Raw genomic sequence first — 19,182 nt, forward strand, 5'->3', positions numbered from 1 at the left:
AACAAAAATGAAAGATTCAGTACCTCTCTCAGGGAATTCATTATGTGTCAGAAATTACAATGAAACATAAGCATATATGCATGCTGCATGTCCACAGGTTCTTCATCCCAACTAGCCTCCCAACAAGTGAAAAGGAATAACTTTCCAAAACACTGAGTATTAAGTCATTTCATTTACCATTTTTGATCTTACATTCAATTTTCAAATTTTATATTTTTTTCTTATTTATCAAACTACCACACAAACAAGCTACCCAAGAGTACAAACAAGGTGACACCGAGAAAGGCAATGGTCATACCCAGGTATCCCAAGAATGACTTAGTCTTCACCATGCTTGGCACTACATTCTGCAACAGATAAACTTCTACCGATTTACAAATTCTGTTTGCCTTATAAACCCAGCTGACCTCTTATATACTATACTCTTGCCACATAAATCTCTCTCATAGGGTCATAGTTCAGTATTAAAAATCTTTCACAGCCCCTTTAAAGAAGCCAGTATAGTCTCTTCTTAACACTTAAATTTTCTCTTTATATAAATATAAGCATTAATGAGAATTTACTATGAGTAAGTAGTTTCATAACATAGATATAATTGTGGCACTAACATTTTGATTAATTGTTTTACACTTCAGAATTAAGAACTCAATCAGAATTATACTACTAATCACAAGAGAAAGGGAAAGGGAAGAAAAATAAAGAATGTCTCTCATGCAAATATTTTTCAAAATATCAATTCTGAAATAAATTCCTATATGAGAAATCAACAATATTTCTCACCAATATCAAATGATTTAAATATTATCTACCTCACTCATGTTTTTAAACTGAATCAGATAAAAATTTTATACTCAAAATGGATTTTAACTCTCAATAAATCACATGATAGTATTTAAAATATTAGAAAATTAAAATAGTTTTCATAGGATTATTTTTTTGACACTTTAACCAAATATAGTCACATGCTACTTTAGGGTAAAGATAATCCAAATATTCTCCTCAAAGAGTAGGCTCTTAAATTATTCTTTTACCATATTGTTTAGAGGTAAAAACTTTCATTTTTAAAAGAAAATACTATTGCCTACAACTACAATTCATAAAGACAATTTAAGTCATCATGTTACATTCCAATGACAACATCCTTCAATCTCCTATACATGATTATACCTTGGAATAGAGGTATAACTTCTATCCAATATGTATTTTCAGGAAGACTTTTAGTACATGGGAAAACAGGTAAAGATGAAAGTTATTATAGAACAATTTAGTGACTGTCTGGTGGCAGACCCTAGGATAAAAAATATTTTTTCTTTAAAAAAGTTAAATTTATTGGTAATAAAAATACTTACTGTATATGACTAAGATCTTTTAAGTTACTAATAAAATCTATATTACAAAATCTATTAATTTTGAAATTCATTCCAGCTAAATAGAGGGTCTTGTCAATGTTCTAACTTGTATAACTCATCTATATGTGCCTCTATTTTATGACTACAGCCACTTGTGTAGGGAATTATAACAAAAGACATGGCAAGATAAATTTCAATTGTTTTTCAAACAGAAAAGTATTCAATTATTTAGAGGAAACATTTATCACTGCTTAATAAAAACAGCAGTTAAAAAGCTATCAAACCCTCAATTTCTAATGCATAGCATGATGTAATTGCACAAAAATAGTTATGTCATCCCCAGGCTTTGAGGAACTGTGAATAAATCACATATTCCTCTAGAAAATTTATCATCGTACCGACATATAAAACTATCTGCAGCTTTTACAAAAAAGTCTTAGAAAAGTTATTTACGGTAATAAACCTAAGAAAATTTTAAAATGTTTCCAGTAACTTGAATTACTTATAAAAGTACCTTTTAAAAGTTATTTTGAGAGCTGAGACTGGTTTTACACATTACACCCTGCTCAAAATGAGGTAATATCATGTAAGTAGCATCATGCTATTGCTAATGTAAGGATCTCAATTCCAAGCATTTCTCATGGGGTTGAGGGATTGGGTGCAGATTCCTGTAGGTTGTAAAGATTCCTCATTGATCTTGACCTGTTCTCAGTAACAGTTTTGGAAATACAAGAAAAAAATACATATATAGGAGGAAAATAAATTAATTCCAACTAAAAACTCTTGATCTAATCTAAAAACATACTATTAATAAGCAACTCTATCAAAGAACTACAAACATAGTTTTTTTAAATTAAACTGCGTATGTTTTTGTAAATGGCCAGACTAATATGATGGAATAAATGTACTTTGGAAATGATTTCCAACGCCATATGGCCTTAAGCATCATGATGTTTAGCTGAAATTAATCTATTATACAAAAGAGGCATTTTTTATTTAAGAACTAATTTTTAGTATAGGTTGACTTAAAAGATTTGAAATACAACTTAAATAATTAAAATGTAATACAATGGCCCTAGCCGGTCTGGCTCAGTGGTAAGAGCATTGGCCTGCAGACTGAAGGGTCCCAGGTTCGATTCCAGCCAAGGGTATATACCTGGGTTGCAGACTCGATCCCAGGCCCCAGTCGGGGCGTGTGTAAGGAGGCAACCAATCAATGTCTCTCTCTCATGTCGATGTATCTCTCTCTTTCTCTTTCCTTCTCCCTTCCACTCTCTCTGAAAAGCAATGGGAAAAATATCCTTGGGTGAAGATTAAAAAATAATAATAAAATGGGTTTTGGATTAAATATAAATAAAAATTTAATAGCATGTACCCAATTTCATATTAAAACAAAATAGTATACCTATCTATTACAGGAAAGAACTTTGATGGGGTCTTTTTTTAACTTTACCATGTAGGTAATATTAAAATCTAAGTTCATGGAGTTATAAAGTCTTTAGTAACTTGAAAACTCAACTGTAGTGTAATGTGTATTAACATTAAGTACCTGTACAAACGATGTGGATGCTAAGGTCCAGATATGAATTGCTTTAGAACAACAACAACAACAAACAACAAAATACAACATACAAACCAGAAACAGTCATTATAGAAGGTACTATTTTACATAAAGTGGTAACTCAGGCACCACCTGTCTTATGTACATTAAAGAACTATCACTTGAAATTTTATTATTTAAATACCTAAAAACACAAGTCAGTGGATTGTATTAAACGTATGTCTGAACTTTTTTATAACGAAAAGGTTGACAAGATATTGCTCTCATTCTGTGGTTAATACCAATGGGTCAGCAGGAAAGTCTTAGAATTTTAGTCCTCACGAAGGAAATTGCAATCTATAGTGACATTGGTAATTGTCATGGTCAGGATGTAGCATAACTTAAAAAAAATCACAGTTAAGTTTCCGAGTTTCCTTCACCATTTTCATGAGGTTGAAGCTGTTCCCTTTCTTGTTCCTCTTGAGGTGGCCGAACACGTTTAAAAAAGCCCATCTGTCAGTTGAAGAAAAACTAACATTACTGCAATATCAGTGAAGAATATTAAAAGTATTCTAGGTGACTGTATCATCACCAAGAACCTTTCTTCCTTCAAATAACATGCAATGCTCACCACGCAGCATCATCAAAGATCCCTTCCCCTCCCCTTCCTTCCCTTCCACCCTCCTCCTTCCTCTGCTCCCTTCCCCTTTTGTTCTGCTTCCCCTCCTTCCCCCCTCTTTTCTAAGTTCATTCCTTACCCTGTACATCACAAACACCAAAACAGCCAGTAACAACAGTCCTGCTAGAACTGCTAAAATGATCACCCACACAGGCACAGGCATGGGCGCTGGCTGAATGCCCCAGGTGACATTAGTGGTAACCTGTCAGGGGAAAAGAAGTTTTTGAGCCTTAAAAATAGTTCACTGACTTATTCGACAACTATCTGAATGCCTACTGTATTTTATTTTAATGGTATTCACATTCTTTTTCTTGTGTATGACAATTTATGATGATATATATGGTATCTACAGCAGACACATACACACATAAAACTCCCCCAAACAGGTGAACTTCTGGTCACCTCTGAAATGATTTTTAGATAATCCAATCCAGTTTATGTGTTGGTCCCATTTTTGACCCTCAAATTAAAGATCTTTATTAAAATGCCTTCACTTCTTACAGTTAATTTTCCAACTTTCTAACTTTATGGAGAAAAAGTGCCAAAATTTCGCCCATGAAATTCAGTCAATACTAAAAATCTCTTACACAGGACAAGATGCTAAAGTAAAAGGTCTACCTTTAATAATTCTGGGGTGAGAGAGTAAAATAATAATATTAAATTAACTTATAATCCTATTAAATAACTCTTACTTTAAATTATCAAGATAGTTAAACTGTCATTATTTAAAATAAATTAAAATTTTAATTTAGTCCATTCCCCCAAATCAATGACTTACTAATGTGGAGTTAGAGATATCCTCAATTGGAAGGTTCTTATAAGGAAACTCGATGACATTAAATGAAGCAGATGACTTCAGAGAGTATGAATGATTCTGGTTTTCCTTCTGTATGGAAGTAACAATGAAATGATTTCCTAGGTGTCAGATTTTTCTTATGTCTTTGAAAAAATGAGTAACTTTAAAAATGCTGCATCTGTGCACTTACATTCATAAAGGTCTCAGTCCACAGGAGAGACTTTACATACAGGATTGCGCTCTTTCCTCTGTCTAGTCGTCCAACCTGGCAGACGATCTTCAAGCACTCAGCAATTCCACAACCCTGCCAAAACAAGATATTTACTTACAAGAAAAGGTTATTCTGTCATCTCTTCAACTTTTGAAAACCAGACATTATATTCATTTCATGTGAAGGCCAAAGAGATGACGCATATTCTTTTGCCTTATAGGAATAATGTTAAAAATGAACAGGCTGATATTAGAGTCTATGAATGCTTTTTGTTCTAAAGGAGTAGGTTTTTATGTAATTTGTTATAGAAGGATAAGATCTATAAATTTAAGATATTTATTTTTATGTCTAGGTTCTCAACATTCTGAGCAAACCCAGAGCACGATGATTTTATAAGACATGAAAATCAGACCACAATATCCGTTTAAAAAAAAAAAAGAAACTGAATCTTTAACAGTTATTCAATGTAAGAATCAAGTGCCATGCTGGTAATCTTTGCTACATTCAGTGTTTTTATCAGTAACTTAAAGGCAGGCAGCCAAAGGTAACAAATATTCACGTCATCTATCTCTGTGCTGGCTAACCTGCACTAGACACATCACACGCACACTCCTCACAACAATGCCATCTAGTAAGTGGCACCTCCAGTTGATGAACCGGAGTAGAAGCAAGCTTTCTTGACCTGATACAGGGAATCTATGAAAAGTCTACAGCTAACATTATACTTAATGGTAAGAATGGATGTTTTTCCCCTAAGATCAGGAACAAGACAAAGGTGCCCACTCACAACATTTTTATTCAACATTGTTCAGAAGGTTCCAGCCAGTGCAATTAAGAAAAATTTTTTTAAAAAGTATCCAGATTGGAAAGGAAAATGTAAAGCTATCTCTATTCATAGGTGACAGGATCTTATACATACAAAACACTAAAGAATTCACAATAAAACTATGAGAGCTAATGAGCAAGTACAGAATATAAGATTAATATACAAATGAGTTGTATTTCTATAGCACTGAAAAATCTAAAAATTAAATAACTTAAAATTAAGACTTCTATTTAAAATAGCATTAAAATTAATAAAACATGTGGAAGTACTTTAACCAAGGAAGTACAAGACTTATACACTTAAAACGTAAAATGTTTTTGAAAGAAATTAAAGGAGACATAAACACAAAGATATCTCATGATCGAGATCTGAAAAACTTAAGATGGCAATACTCCCAAATTGATAGATCCAATAAATTCTCTACCAAAATTCTAACTACCTTTTTTTTGGTAAAAACTGACAAGGCGATTCAAAAATTCACATGGAATTTTATATGAATATAAATTTACAAGGGACTTCAAATAATCAAAGCAATCTTAAAAAAGAAAATGTTGGAGGACATACACTCCCCAATTTCAAAACCTGAGGCAAAGATACAATATTCAAACAATCTGGAACTGGCATAAGTATACATGTGTAGCTCAATGGAATAGAATTGGCAGGCCAGAAATAAACCCATACATTTATGGTCAATGCATTTTCAACAAGCTGCCAAGACCATTTAAGGGGGAGAGAGATGTAAATGTAAGAGCTAAAAGTATAAGACGTAGAAAACTTAGGTGTAAATCTTCAGAACCTTGAGTTAGACAATGGTTTCTTAAATATGACAGCAAAAGTACAAACAACAAGAGAAGAAAGAGACTTGAGAAAATAGAAATGGATACAAGCAGAAGAAAATTCCATTTATAAAGTACTGAAGGAACAGTACTGGATTTTGCTGAACGGGCCTATCCTCAAAAAAGCATTTACTGAGTTCATACACCTTCTTTCGTGTCTGGACAAATTAACAAGTACCATGAATTACCACTCACTGTTTCCATCAGAAATACAAGTAAGTCATTTTGGTGAGAGTTTAAAAAAAGAAAAGAGAAGAAATTTGGACTTCAAACTTTTAAAAAATTGCATCAAAGGATACAAAAAATTTGCATCAAGAAACTGAAAAGACAACTTACAGAATGAGAGAAAATATGTGCAATCATAGTTCTGATAAGGGTAGTATATAGAATATATAAAGAATTATGACTCTGTTATAAAGGCAAATGAAATTTAAAAATAAAAAAAGGATTTGACTAGAAATCTCTCAAAAGAAGACATACAGATGAAAAGATGCTCAGTATCATTAGTCATTAGGGAAATACAAATAAAACAAATGAGATACCACTTCACACTGACAAGGATGACGGTAAAAAAATATATATATGTTTTAAAGTCAATAGCAAGGGAAGGCAAGGATGAGGAGATGTTAGAACCCTCACACACTGCCAGTTGGGAATGTAAAATGATGCAACCACTTTGAAAACAGTTCAGCAATTCCTTAAAAGCTAAACAGAATCCCCATATGACCCAGCAACTGCACTCCTAGGTTTATCCCTAAGAGAAGTGAAAACATGTTCACACAAAGACTTATGCATGAATGTTCAAAACAGGCAAAAAATGGAAACAACTCAAATGTTCATCAACCGATGACTGGATAAACAAAATGTGACATATCCAAAGAATGGAATATTTAGTCATAAAAACAACACTGAAATACTAATACATGCTACAACATGGTGAGCCTTAAAAACATTATGCTAAATCAAAGAAGCCAAACACAAAAGACCACATGCTATTTGACTTTATTTATATGAAATGTCCAGAACAGACAAATTCTTAGACAGAAAGTAGACTAGTGGTTGCCAGGGCTGGTGGTAGGGGAAATGGGTAGCGACTGCCCAACAGGTACAGCGCTTCTTTTTGAAGTGATGAAATGTTCTGGAATGAGATAATGATGGTGGTTGCGCAATGTGAATACACTAAAAATCACTAAATCGTACACATTAAAATGGTTAAAATAGGGAATTTTATATTATGTAAGTTTTATCTCAATTTTTTTAAAGATGTAATTCAGTAGGAAGACAGACAGTATGGGGTCAAAGTGGGGCGGGTAGAGAGTAATTTCTATTCACATGCGGGGTCGGGAAGGTCCTGTGTAATCTGTCAGTTAGGACCAGAAGGAGACAGGGAAGTAAGCCGCAGGGATATCTGGACAAAGAGCACTGCAGGCAGACAGGAGAGCAAGTTTCAAATCCTGGAAACATGCCTGGGGCTGTCTGTCCAGTGAAAAGCAAGAGAGTCAAAAATGGGAGGAGCGGAGGAAGGAGAGGAAACACAGGCCCAAGGCCAAAGAGCCTTCATCACTTTGGACTTAAAGGCCTTTCAGGTTCTAGTTTTCTCTGAGTCAGATGGGAAGGCACTGGAGTGACCTAACACGACCTATGGCTTCTGCGGATCACTGTGGCTTCTGTGTGGCAAATAAACTGTCGTGGGGAAAAGGGCAGAAATATGGTCTCCAACTAGAGGCTTAGCAATAGTCCCAGTGAGAGAGGAAGGCGACCTGGGTTAGGTGTGGCAGTGGTAGAATAGGTGAAAAGGGCTAGATTCAGGTATTCTGAAAGTAGGTATTGATAGAATTTGCTGAAATACAGGATGTGAGGTTTAAAAAGAAGATAGGAGTCACGCATGATGTCCAGGTTTTGGACAGAGAATGGAATTAATATTACAAAACTGTGGAACACTATAGAAAGAGCAGAGTTGGGAGAACTCAAGGGTATGTTCTTAGAAATAAGTTTAAGACTCCTAGTAAATAAATATTAAGAGGAGTTCCAGTAGGAGGTTGGAAAATGGAGTGTGGAGTTTGATGCAGAGGATCAGGTTGGAAATGTAAACCAAAGTCATCCGCACAGAGGCGGTCTTTACAGCCACAGGAGTGAATGAGACCATCCAGTGCTGCGCTGCAAGGCAGAACCTTCTACAGTGATGAGACAATCAATATGGAGATATCCGTATTTGCCGAAGCAGTAGCCACTAGCCACATGTGGCTAGTGAACCCCTGAAATGTGGCTGGTGTCTATAATACTGAACAGCACAGAGCTAATGAATGAATGAATGGAGGTAGTGCAAACAAGAAACCTGGGCCCTAAGCCCTGGAACACTATCTTGTTTAAAAGCCTGGAAATGGAGATTAATAAGTAGCCAGTTGTGCTAGGTGGAGCTCCAGAAGAGCGCAGTGTCCTAGAAGTGAATGAGGAGTGATTCACAGCGGAGGAAGTGATTTATTGTGCAGAAAGTCACTGAGCAGTTGAATTGCAGAGAACTAAGAAGGACCATGGAATCTGATGATATGAAAATAACCGGTGATCGCTAATGAACATAAACACTATTCCAGATTCTCTGCTACTTGATGGTTTTCAGAACTGTTAAATTTCAAAAACTTAACCAGTAAGCATACTTTATAACTGTCATTATATAGGCTGACTCAACAAAAGTAAATCAAAATGCTAATTATTCTTGCAATATACTTTTGTTGAGGTCTCGCAGTATTTCACCAAAGCCTCAAAGATTAGGGTGAGACCAAGAAAGAGGTCAGTTAAAGGAGTACAGTCAGAACAAAAAAGTTAGAACAGAAAATATTTTTATTAGCAATCTACAGAAATAGATCGTTTAAAGAAAATCTGGCATTAATTTGACTAGGAACAAGAAAAGTAAGAGAACTGAATGGTATAAAAATATATGTAGTTCTTTCGAGCACAGCTGTTGTTATTTTTGAAAGTTCTCTGGCATCAGTTCCATAACCACACATTTTTAAATGTTTAACGTGCTTGTTGTCGAAATGGCACTTACCAAAGTGTGAACATCTCCTTCACTCTGGGTGAGGTCTCGCTTGGTGATGAGATGGTTCCGGTCACCTTGCCCAGCAACAGTGTCATTCCTCTCGGCTATTTGTGAATTTGAGACCTAGGATTACATTAATAAACTGAGGATAAATAATAATGGAAAACATTTTACATTGACATTTTCACATAAACTGTTATATGTAATTGAAACATAGTGACTGAAAAAGTTACCTATGCCTGGCCATGATTTTTCTCCCTTTGCATAGCCAATTGGGGAAACTGATAAAACACACTGAAAGAGCCTGAAATTTCACAGGGGGCCATAAACGTACTAGGATGGAGATGACTATATCCAAAAGTATACAGAATTCCATAAAATGGCATTTTTCTAGGTCACTAAGTCAAGAGAACCAGCAATAAAATGTATCTTATCCCCAAAGACAAAAATTTCAGCAACAAAGCACCCTTGGCACAATGTCACAACGTTATATGTGGACAAATCACAATGTGATGGAACCAAAGTCAAATTGGGTCACTGAAAAATATCTCCTGAGGCTCACTGAACACCACAGGGTGTCCATATGGTTCACTAGGACTTCATAGGATGAATCCTCACTCATTATATAAATAAACAATTTAATCCCAGTGTACCGTTTGTAAACTAAAATATTTTTGCAGAATGGGTTTATGGATTAAAATGGTTGTTTTATTTCATGCATTTCTTTTGTTGGTTTTTTCAAAAAGCAATAAAACAGCAATATGAAGAGCTGCCATGCAGCCGGTACCTTAATTCTCAAAGGGTTGATCTCCATATCTGAAGCGCAGTTCATGGGCCCATCAATGTCATATTGGAGGAGGTACAACAAGGTGTTGTTGTTATACTTGTAAGGCCACTGAAGGTTTAGCATTGCCTTGCTGAATGAACTGGGGCCGTTGTTTCTCAGCTAATGAGGAAGAGAAAATGTAAATGTTCTGGGCAAAAATCTATTCTAGAATTGTTTCCCTGCATCAACTTTAGGAATCACTAGCAACAAGATTTGAAACAGCAGGTTTTCCACAGTTACTCTAGTATTACAACATGACTATTATTATGCAAAAGAGATCAAACTCAGTATTTGCCTCAAGTGCAGGGCAGAATGTGTTAGGATAAAAATATAAACAGAAGAGGAAAATGTGAAAATGTTATTGATGAAAGATTGTATAGAAAGTTTTCTTCCTACAGAAATCAGATTTTGATGATCTGCTATAGGCATTTTAAATTTTAAGTCAGAACTGCAAAATGTCCATGTGAAAATACTCAAGGGCATACTGGTTTTATTCAAGTAGAACTAATTGGTTTTAAACAACAAACAATTTGTATAAACTGCTTTCTTTAACCACTTGAAGCTGCTTGTCTAATAAAAATGAACTTATGAATAATAGGGGAGAAAATTCAAAGAACTCTCTGGTGCATACTTAAACTACGCATAATTTACATAAAATTAAATAGGCTTGTCTTTTAAAAGTAGCCTATCTGTTCCTCTCTTTGTTGGCTGTCTACCGGCTATCAGTTAAATCCAACAACTGCAAACCTCATAGATGTGCTGAATAACTGGCCCAACGTCTTCTTCGGTCTCAGGGTTCTCCTTGTGCTCCCAATTTGGAATCGGAAGAAAGATATGATCAGGACTTGAGACTCTAAACAATGACCAAAGAAAACCTACCATGAATATCAAAATGATACAGTCAGTTCATTTTCTAGAGTACCCTGTATCCAAATGAATAAAAGCAGGATTTTTAAAAAGCACTACATATTTAAAAGAAAAAAACCTATACAGGTATACACATACACATGCGCGTAAACATACAAACTACCATTTATTGACTCTAACATAACAGGTGAATTGATGTCAATTTGCATAAAATAAAAGTTGAGTACACTTATTTTGTGCCTGCTGCTGCCAAGTCTGGTTTATTGCCAGATGGTAACCAAATAAATATTTGGAACACACACCTAGAACCTTCTCACTACAGAAGCTGTAGCATTGGTGCACCATCACCAAACATGAAGCGCCTACTACCCAAAAGTAGCTAGGGGGCCCTGGCGTTACTTTTAAAAAGTAACTACTTTTTTTCTTTTTTAATATATCTTTATTGATTTCAGAGAGAGGAAAGGAGAGGGAGAGAGAGAGATAGAAACACCAATGACTTGAGAGAGTCATTGATCAAGCCCACAACACGGGCATGTGCCCTGACCGGGAATCGAACCCTGATTGCCTGGATCCTAGGTCGGCGCTCAACCGCTGAGCCACGCCCAGCTGGGCAAAAGTAACTACTTTTTAAAGTAGTTTTAACCATGAGAATGAGATACTCAACTCAGTAATCATACTGACCCTCTTATCTCAACAGCAGCTAAAACAGCAAGGTCAACTCTGTAAGATACCACTGGGCTTACTCTGTCAAAAAGATTGGAGCTGAAAAAGAAAAGAATACACTTAGGACTGAATTGAACATAATCATCATCAAAATCATACAGAAGCAAAAGCAGTGACACTAAAAATGAACAAATTAAAAGCAACAAAGAAATTAAAAACATATAAATCAATTCTTTTCATTAGCATTTAATCCCAAAAGGATGGTCAAGTTTTACTTAACTTTAAGTTTTGTTTTATAAACTCAAAAACTGACAAACTTATTCTTACAATATAAACAATGATTTTTAAATGGTATAATCAAGGAACAAAATTTTAGTCTATTCTATTCCATATTAAATTATATTACACAGCATATTTATAACAAATATTCCTCAATAGTTATTATAAACTGAAAAAGCTGTTTTTATACCTTTGGATTTGTAAATCAAATTTCACAGAAGTATCCATCTCTGATTGCTGGTGCACACTAAAACGGAGACCAGCTAAGAGCTGAGGGAGGAAGAAAAGATGGTAACGTCAGTTAAAGCAATATCTAACTAGTAAAATGTCAGTGTCCAATAAAAAAGAATGTCCTACAATAGGGTTTTTCTAAACTTACAATAAACTGAAAGCATTGTAACAAAGATAATTAAATCTGATCTTTCTATCAAGTCTCTTTTAAGATACCTGGGCCAATATATAATGGACTCTATTTAACAACAGTTCTTAATTATAGGTATATCTCCTTATAATAATTATCTTTACCAAAAAATGCAAAAGTAAATGTTGAATCAATGAAAGTAAGTAATTATGCACAATGATTTGGTTACAGGAAGCTAGCAACTGAACCTGTGCTAATGGAGCAGGAAGGAGGAATGGATGATTTACAGGCGTGAGAGGACTTGACTAAAGAAGGCATAGGTAGGACCAGAACCAGGATTTCTCCTCACGGCTCACAACTCTATCAACACCAAGCATCCTAACTTCTGAGGGTGGAAAACTGTTATTTTAAAGAGAAAACTGAGTTACAAGATAAGAGAAAACAGGCTTTTGGAATCACATATATGACACATAAAAGGCATTTCGGGGGGGACTTCAAACTGCCTCCCACTTTACAAAGCCTGGAGTTGGCCATTTGAAATAACCTGGAATCGTCGATACTGAATAAGCTGTGAGTGGAAAAGCTAGAGAGAATGTGAATATGAAAAAATAAAAAGTAAGTTCAACTTGTTCATGAAACATTGTGCTAAATATATGAGAAAAAAATGCAACTCCAGGTACTCTGTTCAAGCCCTGTTACTTAAGACCTCACAGATCTATAAGTAAAGACTTTTAACGAAAACTGTGCTTAAAGAAATATGGAATATTTTTTTAAATATTTAAAATATATTTGATATATACGTTGTGTAAACTTAAAGTATAGAACATGATTTGATACATTTATGAACTGTAATAGGGTTGCTCTTACAGTGATAGTTAGCACCTCTATCATGTCACATAATTATCATTTTTTTGTGGTTGGAAAAAAGATCTAGTCTCTCAGCAAGTTTGATGATTATAATACAATATTATATCATCTACAGTATATTCTCAGTACTGTGCACTAGCTCTCCAGGAGCTAACAGTAAAAAAACTTGTGCCCTTTAACCACATCTACCAGGAGAGATGTTGTTTAAGGGAAAATATGGAATATTTACCCCCATATTATCACAGATTTTCACATTACCAATATCTCTATCTACTGTAAAAAGTAACACAAAATATACTGCCATTTTTCCTTGATATCAGGAATTCTACAAAGTATACAGGGTGGGGCAAAAGTAGGTTTACAGTTGTGACTATGTGAAACAGTTTACTCTTGTATTATTATTATTATGTTATTTCCCATACAAACAACTATAAACCTACCTTTGCCCCACCCTGTATTTTGCTTACTCCTTAGAGGATTTGGGAAGCAACCCACTGAGTGCATCTTCTCAAGCTCCTGCTCTGCCTCCTCCACTACCTGATGCAACCAAGGTGCTCCTTGATTCTGTCTGGGACAACCATATAGGTTTCAAGTTAATGAGAAAATCTCTCACCTAAGAATGACAGTCTTGTTATTTATTCGTCAGAGTAGCTTAGAGGATTCATTAAAGCATTACTTTAAAATATCAAAGTTACAATTTCAGTCCTTAAACCATGTTCTCACCCATGTACCAAACTGAAGGTAGTGTAAAGGCCAGTTTATTGAATACAGCCTAACAGCACAACCCATTATTTTATTTGTTTAGTCAAAACTAAACAAAACTCTGCTAATTACTGTGCTTTAAATCAAACCCGATTTAAAGACACCATTTTGAAGCGTTTATTTTAAAAAAATCACTATAGAACAAACCCACAGAAAAATAAGTGTGCTACTTTCTTTAGAAGATAATTCCATTCAATTAAAATGTCTTACTTGAGTTCCAGCCTTCATCGGGTTTCCGAGGTCACATACCACCTGGCGGGTTTGGTTTTCTGTCTTAAATGCACAGGAAAGTCTTGCTAAGGCCTTTGACCAAAAAAAAAAAAATTATAAGGAAAATAAATTAATAACCAAAATAAAAAAGCAGAAGTCATAAGACTAAAAAGTTCCTAGACAATATCATGCAGTTAGATATTTAAGTTTCTTCTTTACAAAGCAAATACACTTATTTGAGCAAATGGATAAGACAGAAACCATACTTGTATACAACTGCCACATATAAATGTAAAAATATTTCTAAAAGATCCCTTGAGGACTTAGATACATAACCACATTACCTCTGACAAATAATTTGATGGACAGGCTCAGATACTTTATCTACCTGACCTTGTTTCAGGCACTTAGTTAGCAATCTTAAAAATGTCATATCAATGCATTAGGCAAAGTATTAGGCTTGAAAGGAATTATGTAAGATAGGAACTCTACTGTCTAGCAATTTAGCCTTAAGTAGAATGGCTACACCAAATAGGGGAGTAGATCATTAATGTTAATGAGACCTATGAGTGCATATCGATCTATAAAGAGGCCGTTTGCTTACTTCACTATTGCGGACAACCCCGATGAAATCAGCCTGCGGTGGGATGGACACGATGAGTTCAGCTTCATAGGCACCTTCTCCTTGGTTCTGAGCCTTAACGATCAATGTCAGAGGGTTGTCATCTCCAATATAGATCTTCTTTTGATCTCTGCAAGTTAATACAAATCTAGACAATGAAAAAAGACTGCATGGGAATAGCATGACTGTTCAAAGAAACAAATGCACGGATAGCACTGACATGTTCAACAGCATCTCAAGATATTTTAAGACTACTACACAGCTCAATAGAAAACTGGAAATAGCACACTGGGTGCAAATCCAATGCTTTTCTAAGCAAAAAAAATGTTGATGCCACTAGTATATTACTCTCATTCGTATCTATTACTGAAGTAATTTTATATCTCTTTGTATGTACTTACTAATTCTCTGATTTTTCCCCCAAAAAACTGAATGAATCATTTGTCATGATTCTCACAAAATTCCTTATAATTTATATATTATATAATGGTAATCAGATTCCTTCAGTTAGGAGTATATCAATAACAAAATGTATCTTTAAGAAGATATGATGTTACTCTGGGACACTACTCAATGAAGAATGGGAATAGGTCTACATCAGCCTACACAACCAGTAAAAACACAGTGCGTATTTTTTTAAAGCTCAATATTGACAGTTTTACCATTACAAAAAATCACATATTATCCTCTAATATAACTGATTCTCATTCAAATATACTATTACTTTGAGTAGAAACATGGGCTCTTCTATTTAAAGTTCTTATTACACTGTTTATTATTTGGAGCAAACCTTACCTATCTACAGAAACTTCCAGTTTGGGTTTACAGACATTGTCTTCACCACAGTCGAGGAGAATATGAGCCTAGAAAAGAAAGGCAATTTATTTTTTCCACATGAAAAAGATAACAATACAGGTCACACATGCTGTGTAACAAAATATATGTGAAGAGCATGACTATACACATGCACACATGCATAGATTTAGATTTATCAGCTTATGTGCATACCTAAATGGAGAAGGAATCATTGCCACTTACTTTCAAATAGGTCAGTGAAGAGTCAAGGACAAGGAAGGGAAAGGTTCATAGGACATAATACAATTAGTCAAGCCTTTCGGCTCTATCTCAGATTAAGCTGCTACGATTCTGGAATGAAGTGTCAGGCAGGAGAAAGTAACGGTCAAGAAACGGGGGTTCAGCTGCTGCTGGCTACGCTACGTGCTCTTGGGCAAATAAACTCCCTTCTAGGGTTTCTCCTTACAGACCAGTCCTCTGGCAACACCATGGAAATAGAGCAGCAATTCAGATAAGCAAAGCAAAGGGGACAGGCACTGGGCAAGACGATGGGGGCACACGCATGGCCCCGGGGAAGGAGAGGGAGGCCAAGGTTCTGACACAGTGACGTTGGCCTCTCAGGGAGCGGGGGAGCCAGCGCCCGAACCCTCCTCTCAGTCTGGCCACGGATGTGCCTGCAGGAGCACGGAGAGCCTGAAAGAGAACCTGGGAAGGGGCCAAAGAGGCTCAGGAGGATTTGAAGGAAGGAAGAAAAAAGGAAAGAGAAAAGGAGGGCATTTTTGGTTGGTCTATTGTTAACATCCACAGGGCTTCAGTCCAAAGGCAGGCAGACAGAAAGAGAAAAAGATTTAGAGGGGAATAATAATGAAAGGCTTCCTTGGAAAAAAACTAAAAAGAGATGGCAGATTCCAAGTCATTATAGGGAATATGTAGCCACCCGGGATAAAACTATATGACAGACATCTTAACTATAAGATTAATTGGAGATGAGACCCAATGATACATGAAAATTAACTAAAAAACCTAAACATAAGCAGTTTCTGTTCACTTCGAAAAGGGGGGGGCAGGACCATTAGAAGAATTTTTTGGTGATTCCATAGATCATACCAAATACAATCACTGCTAAATTAGTTCAGGAATAAAGTGTGGAGTTTGCAGACAATAAATTAACTAGTGATATGGTGTGTATTAAGAACTTCAGGATGATGAGTATCTAAAGTTTAAAATGAGAAATATATATGAAATATTAACAAACAGTGGTACAGGGATATTTAGCTATCACTCTACATTGAAGAGAAAGGACTTAGCTGGCATTGGTGCAGCTAACGTATTAAAATATGCTATTAGGAAAGGTGGTTTCAGAAATGGAAAAGCAGAGAGCAATGCTCTCTACTTATAGGGAACCAATTGTCTACAGTTAAGTACTTAACATCTTGCACAAAGTAAGAACTTAATATCTATTTGAATAAATACATGATGGGCAGGAGAAAAAAGCTAATCTTACTGCAGAAAGCACTAAACTTCTAACTCCGAAAAATTAGGATGCAGAGAGGGAAACTCTAGGGCTACCCTGTCCAATACAGTAGCCACTAGTGAGCCACATGTGGCTTTTGAGCACTTGAAATGTGCCTAGTGTGACTAATAAATTTACTTATTTATTTATTTATTTATCTATCTATCCTCACCTGGGGCTGTTTTATTGATTTTAGAGAGAGAGGAAGAAAGACAGAGCAACAACGATGTGAGACAAACATCGACTGGTTGCCTCCCATATGCCCCCAGACCGGGAATGGAACCCACAACCTTCTGGTGTACAGACGATGCCCCAATCAACTGAGCCACCCTGCCAGAGCTTAAGAAATTTATTTTTAGATTGTATTTAATTTCAATAAATTCAAATTTAAATTTAAAAACTGATACTTAATTCTGTTAATAATAAACTCGTATGTTTAGATCAACTTAGGTATGTGCATCTACTTTTTCAACTGCAAATTATATGAATTCTAAATACAGAAAAAGTATTTGTGATGAAGCTTAAGCATTTGAATCGAGATGTGCTGTAAGTATGTAACACACTCTGGACTTAAATAATGTAAAGTATTTCACTGATAGTTTTTAAATTGATTACATATTCAAATAATAATTATTCTGGATATTTTCATGTGTTCACCCAAAATTCATATGTTTAAGTCCAGAATGTGACTTGTATTTGGAGATATGGTCTTTAAAGAGGTAATTAAGTTAAAATGACATCATTAGGGTGGGCCCTAACCCAGTATGACTGATGCTTTGTAAGGAGACTGGGACACAGACACACATAGGGGGAAGACTGTGTGAAGACACAGGGAGACAGAGAAGATGGCCATCCACAAGCCAGATAGAGAGGCATGGATGAAACCACCCCTGTCGACACTCTGATCTTATACTTTAAGCCTCCAGAACTGTGAGAAAATAAATTTCTATTGTTTAAGCCACCCAGTGTGTAGTACTTTGTTATGACAGTCCTAGCAAAGTAATACAAATATATTATTAAAATTAATTTTGCCTGAATTCATGGGTTTAACATAAAATTTTCTTAAAATATTATAATAGTCTTTATGAAATTTTATTGCTTTATTTGGTTTTACGTAAAGAATGTACTATATATGTATATATGTGTGTACTTTTTCCAGTTAAAATATAAATCAAAGATAAAACAAATATAAAACTTGTTTAGCAAAATACTAAAATACTATGTAAATAAATTGGTGTTTTGTTGTTTTCCTTGAATTATTTAACTGTTTTATGTGACCCCACCTTTCTCTCCGTATCACTAAGTTCTAAGTAGCTTTAAATATCTCTAACCTGAAAGTCCAGGTTCCTTCCCCTCTGGCTTCTCTGACTAAAATCCCAACATTACGAAAGCAATCCCTTGTGATATTTTAAAATATGAATTGCAAGACCATAAAAAAATTCAAGTATAAAGTTAATGATAAATTGAGAAAGTACAGTACCTGTCGACTGACGTTGGCAGGAGTGAACTGGTTAAGAATGGGTTGCAAGCCTGTTGCATCAGTAGCTGTTCTATAATCCAATCGATACTCCATAAAAACAGTAATTGGAGTGAGTTTGTCTCTAAATTCAGATTCATCCTAGAAATGGAAAAGCTTTGAATTAATGATGACATCAACCTATGACATCAAACTATCTGCAGAAATCCATAAGTGCAATATACAAAGCCTGCTGTATTATTTGTCTCTTGATCCAATTCTACCAAAACCCTCTGTAAAACTATACTTTAAAAAAAGAATAGAGTATCCAAAAAGATTATCATTATTCAATGAGAACACTTAATCAAGTTTTGTAATATTATGTAATATTGATTCACACAAAAATATATGAAGCATGTTAATAAAATGAGCACTCAAATGCACGCCCAATATTGTAACTGGAACATTACTGATACCGCTTAAGCTACCCATGGGCTCCTCTCGTTTTCATCCCTCTGCCTTCCTGCTCTGACGTAACCACTAACCTGAATTTTAAGTTCACCATTCCCTTGACTGCTTTCAGCAGTTTTAGCATAGTGTATATGTTTCTAAACAAAATGTGCTTGAGTTTGCCTTTCCTGTTTATTTAAAACTTAGGTCATATATATTCTTTTGTGATTTTACTTG

General features: G+C 35.2%; 1 protein-coding gene across 2 annotated transcripts in view; it reads right to left on the minus strand.

Annotated features, from left to right (window-relative positions):
• Nucleotides 1-227: 227 nt before the first annotated feature.
• The window catches only part of ITGAV (integrin subunit alpha V), a 75,436-nt gene continuing 56,481 nt past the window's right edge, over nt 228-19,182 (minus strand). For both annotated transcript variants that reach the window (XM_081142670.1, XM_081142671.1), the window contains exons 18-30: nt 18,520-18,657; nt 15,527-15,594; nt 14,714-14,861; nt 14,110-14,202; nt 12,100-12,179; nt 11,649-11,729; nt 10,848-10,953; nt 10,062-10,220; nt 9,284-9,397; nt 4,555-4,668; nt 4,347-4,454; nt 3,648-3,770; nt 228-3,402 (exon numbers count right to left, since the gene is read on the minus strand). In XM_081142670.1, coding sequence (XP_080998796.1) covers nt 3,307-3,402; nt 3,648-3,770; nt 4,347-4,454; nt 4,555-4,668; nt 9,284-9,397; nt 10,062-10,220; nt 10,848-10,953; nt 11,649-11,729; nt 12,100-12,179; nt 14,110-14,202; nt 14,714-14,861; nt 15,527-15,594; nt 18,520-18,657 — 1,428 coding nt within the window. In that variant the 3' untranslated portion in view covers nt 228-3,306. The remainder of the gene's footprint in view (nt 3,403-3,647; nt 3,771-4,346; nt 4,455-4,554; nt 4,669-9,283; nt 9,398-10,061; nt 10,221-10,847; nt 10,954-11,648; nt 11,730-12,099; nt 12,180-14,109; nt 14,203-14,713; nt 14,862-15,526; nt 15,595-18,519; nt 18,658-19,182) is intronic.

The sequence above is a fragment of the Miniopterus schreibersii genome, assembly GCF_964146895.1.
Source record: "Miniopterus schreibersii genome assembly, chromosome: 7".
Taxonomy (NCBI): Eukaryota; Metazoa; Chordata; class Mammalia; order Chiroptera; family Miniopteridae; genus Miniopterus; species Miniopterus schreibersii.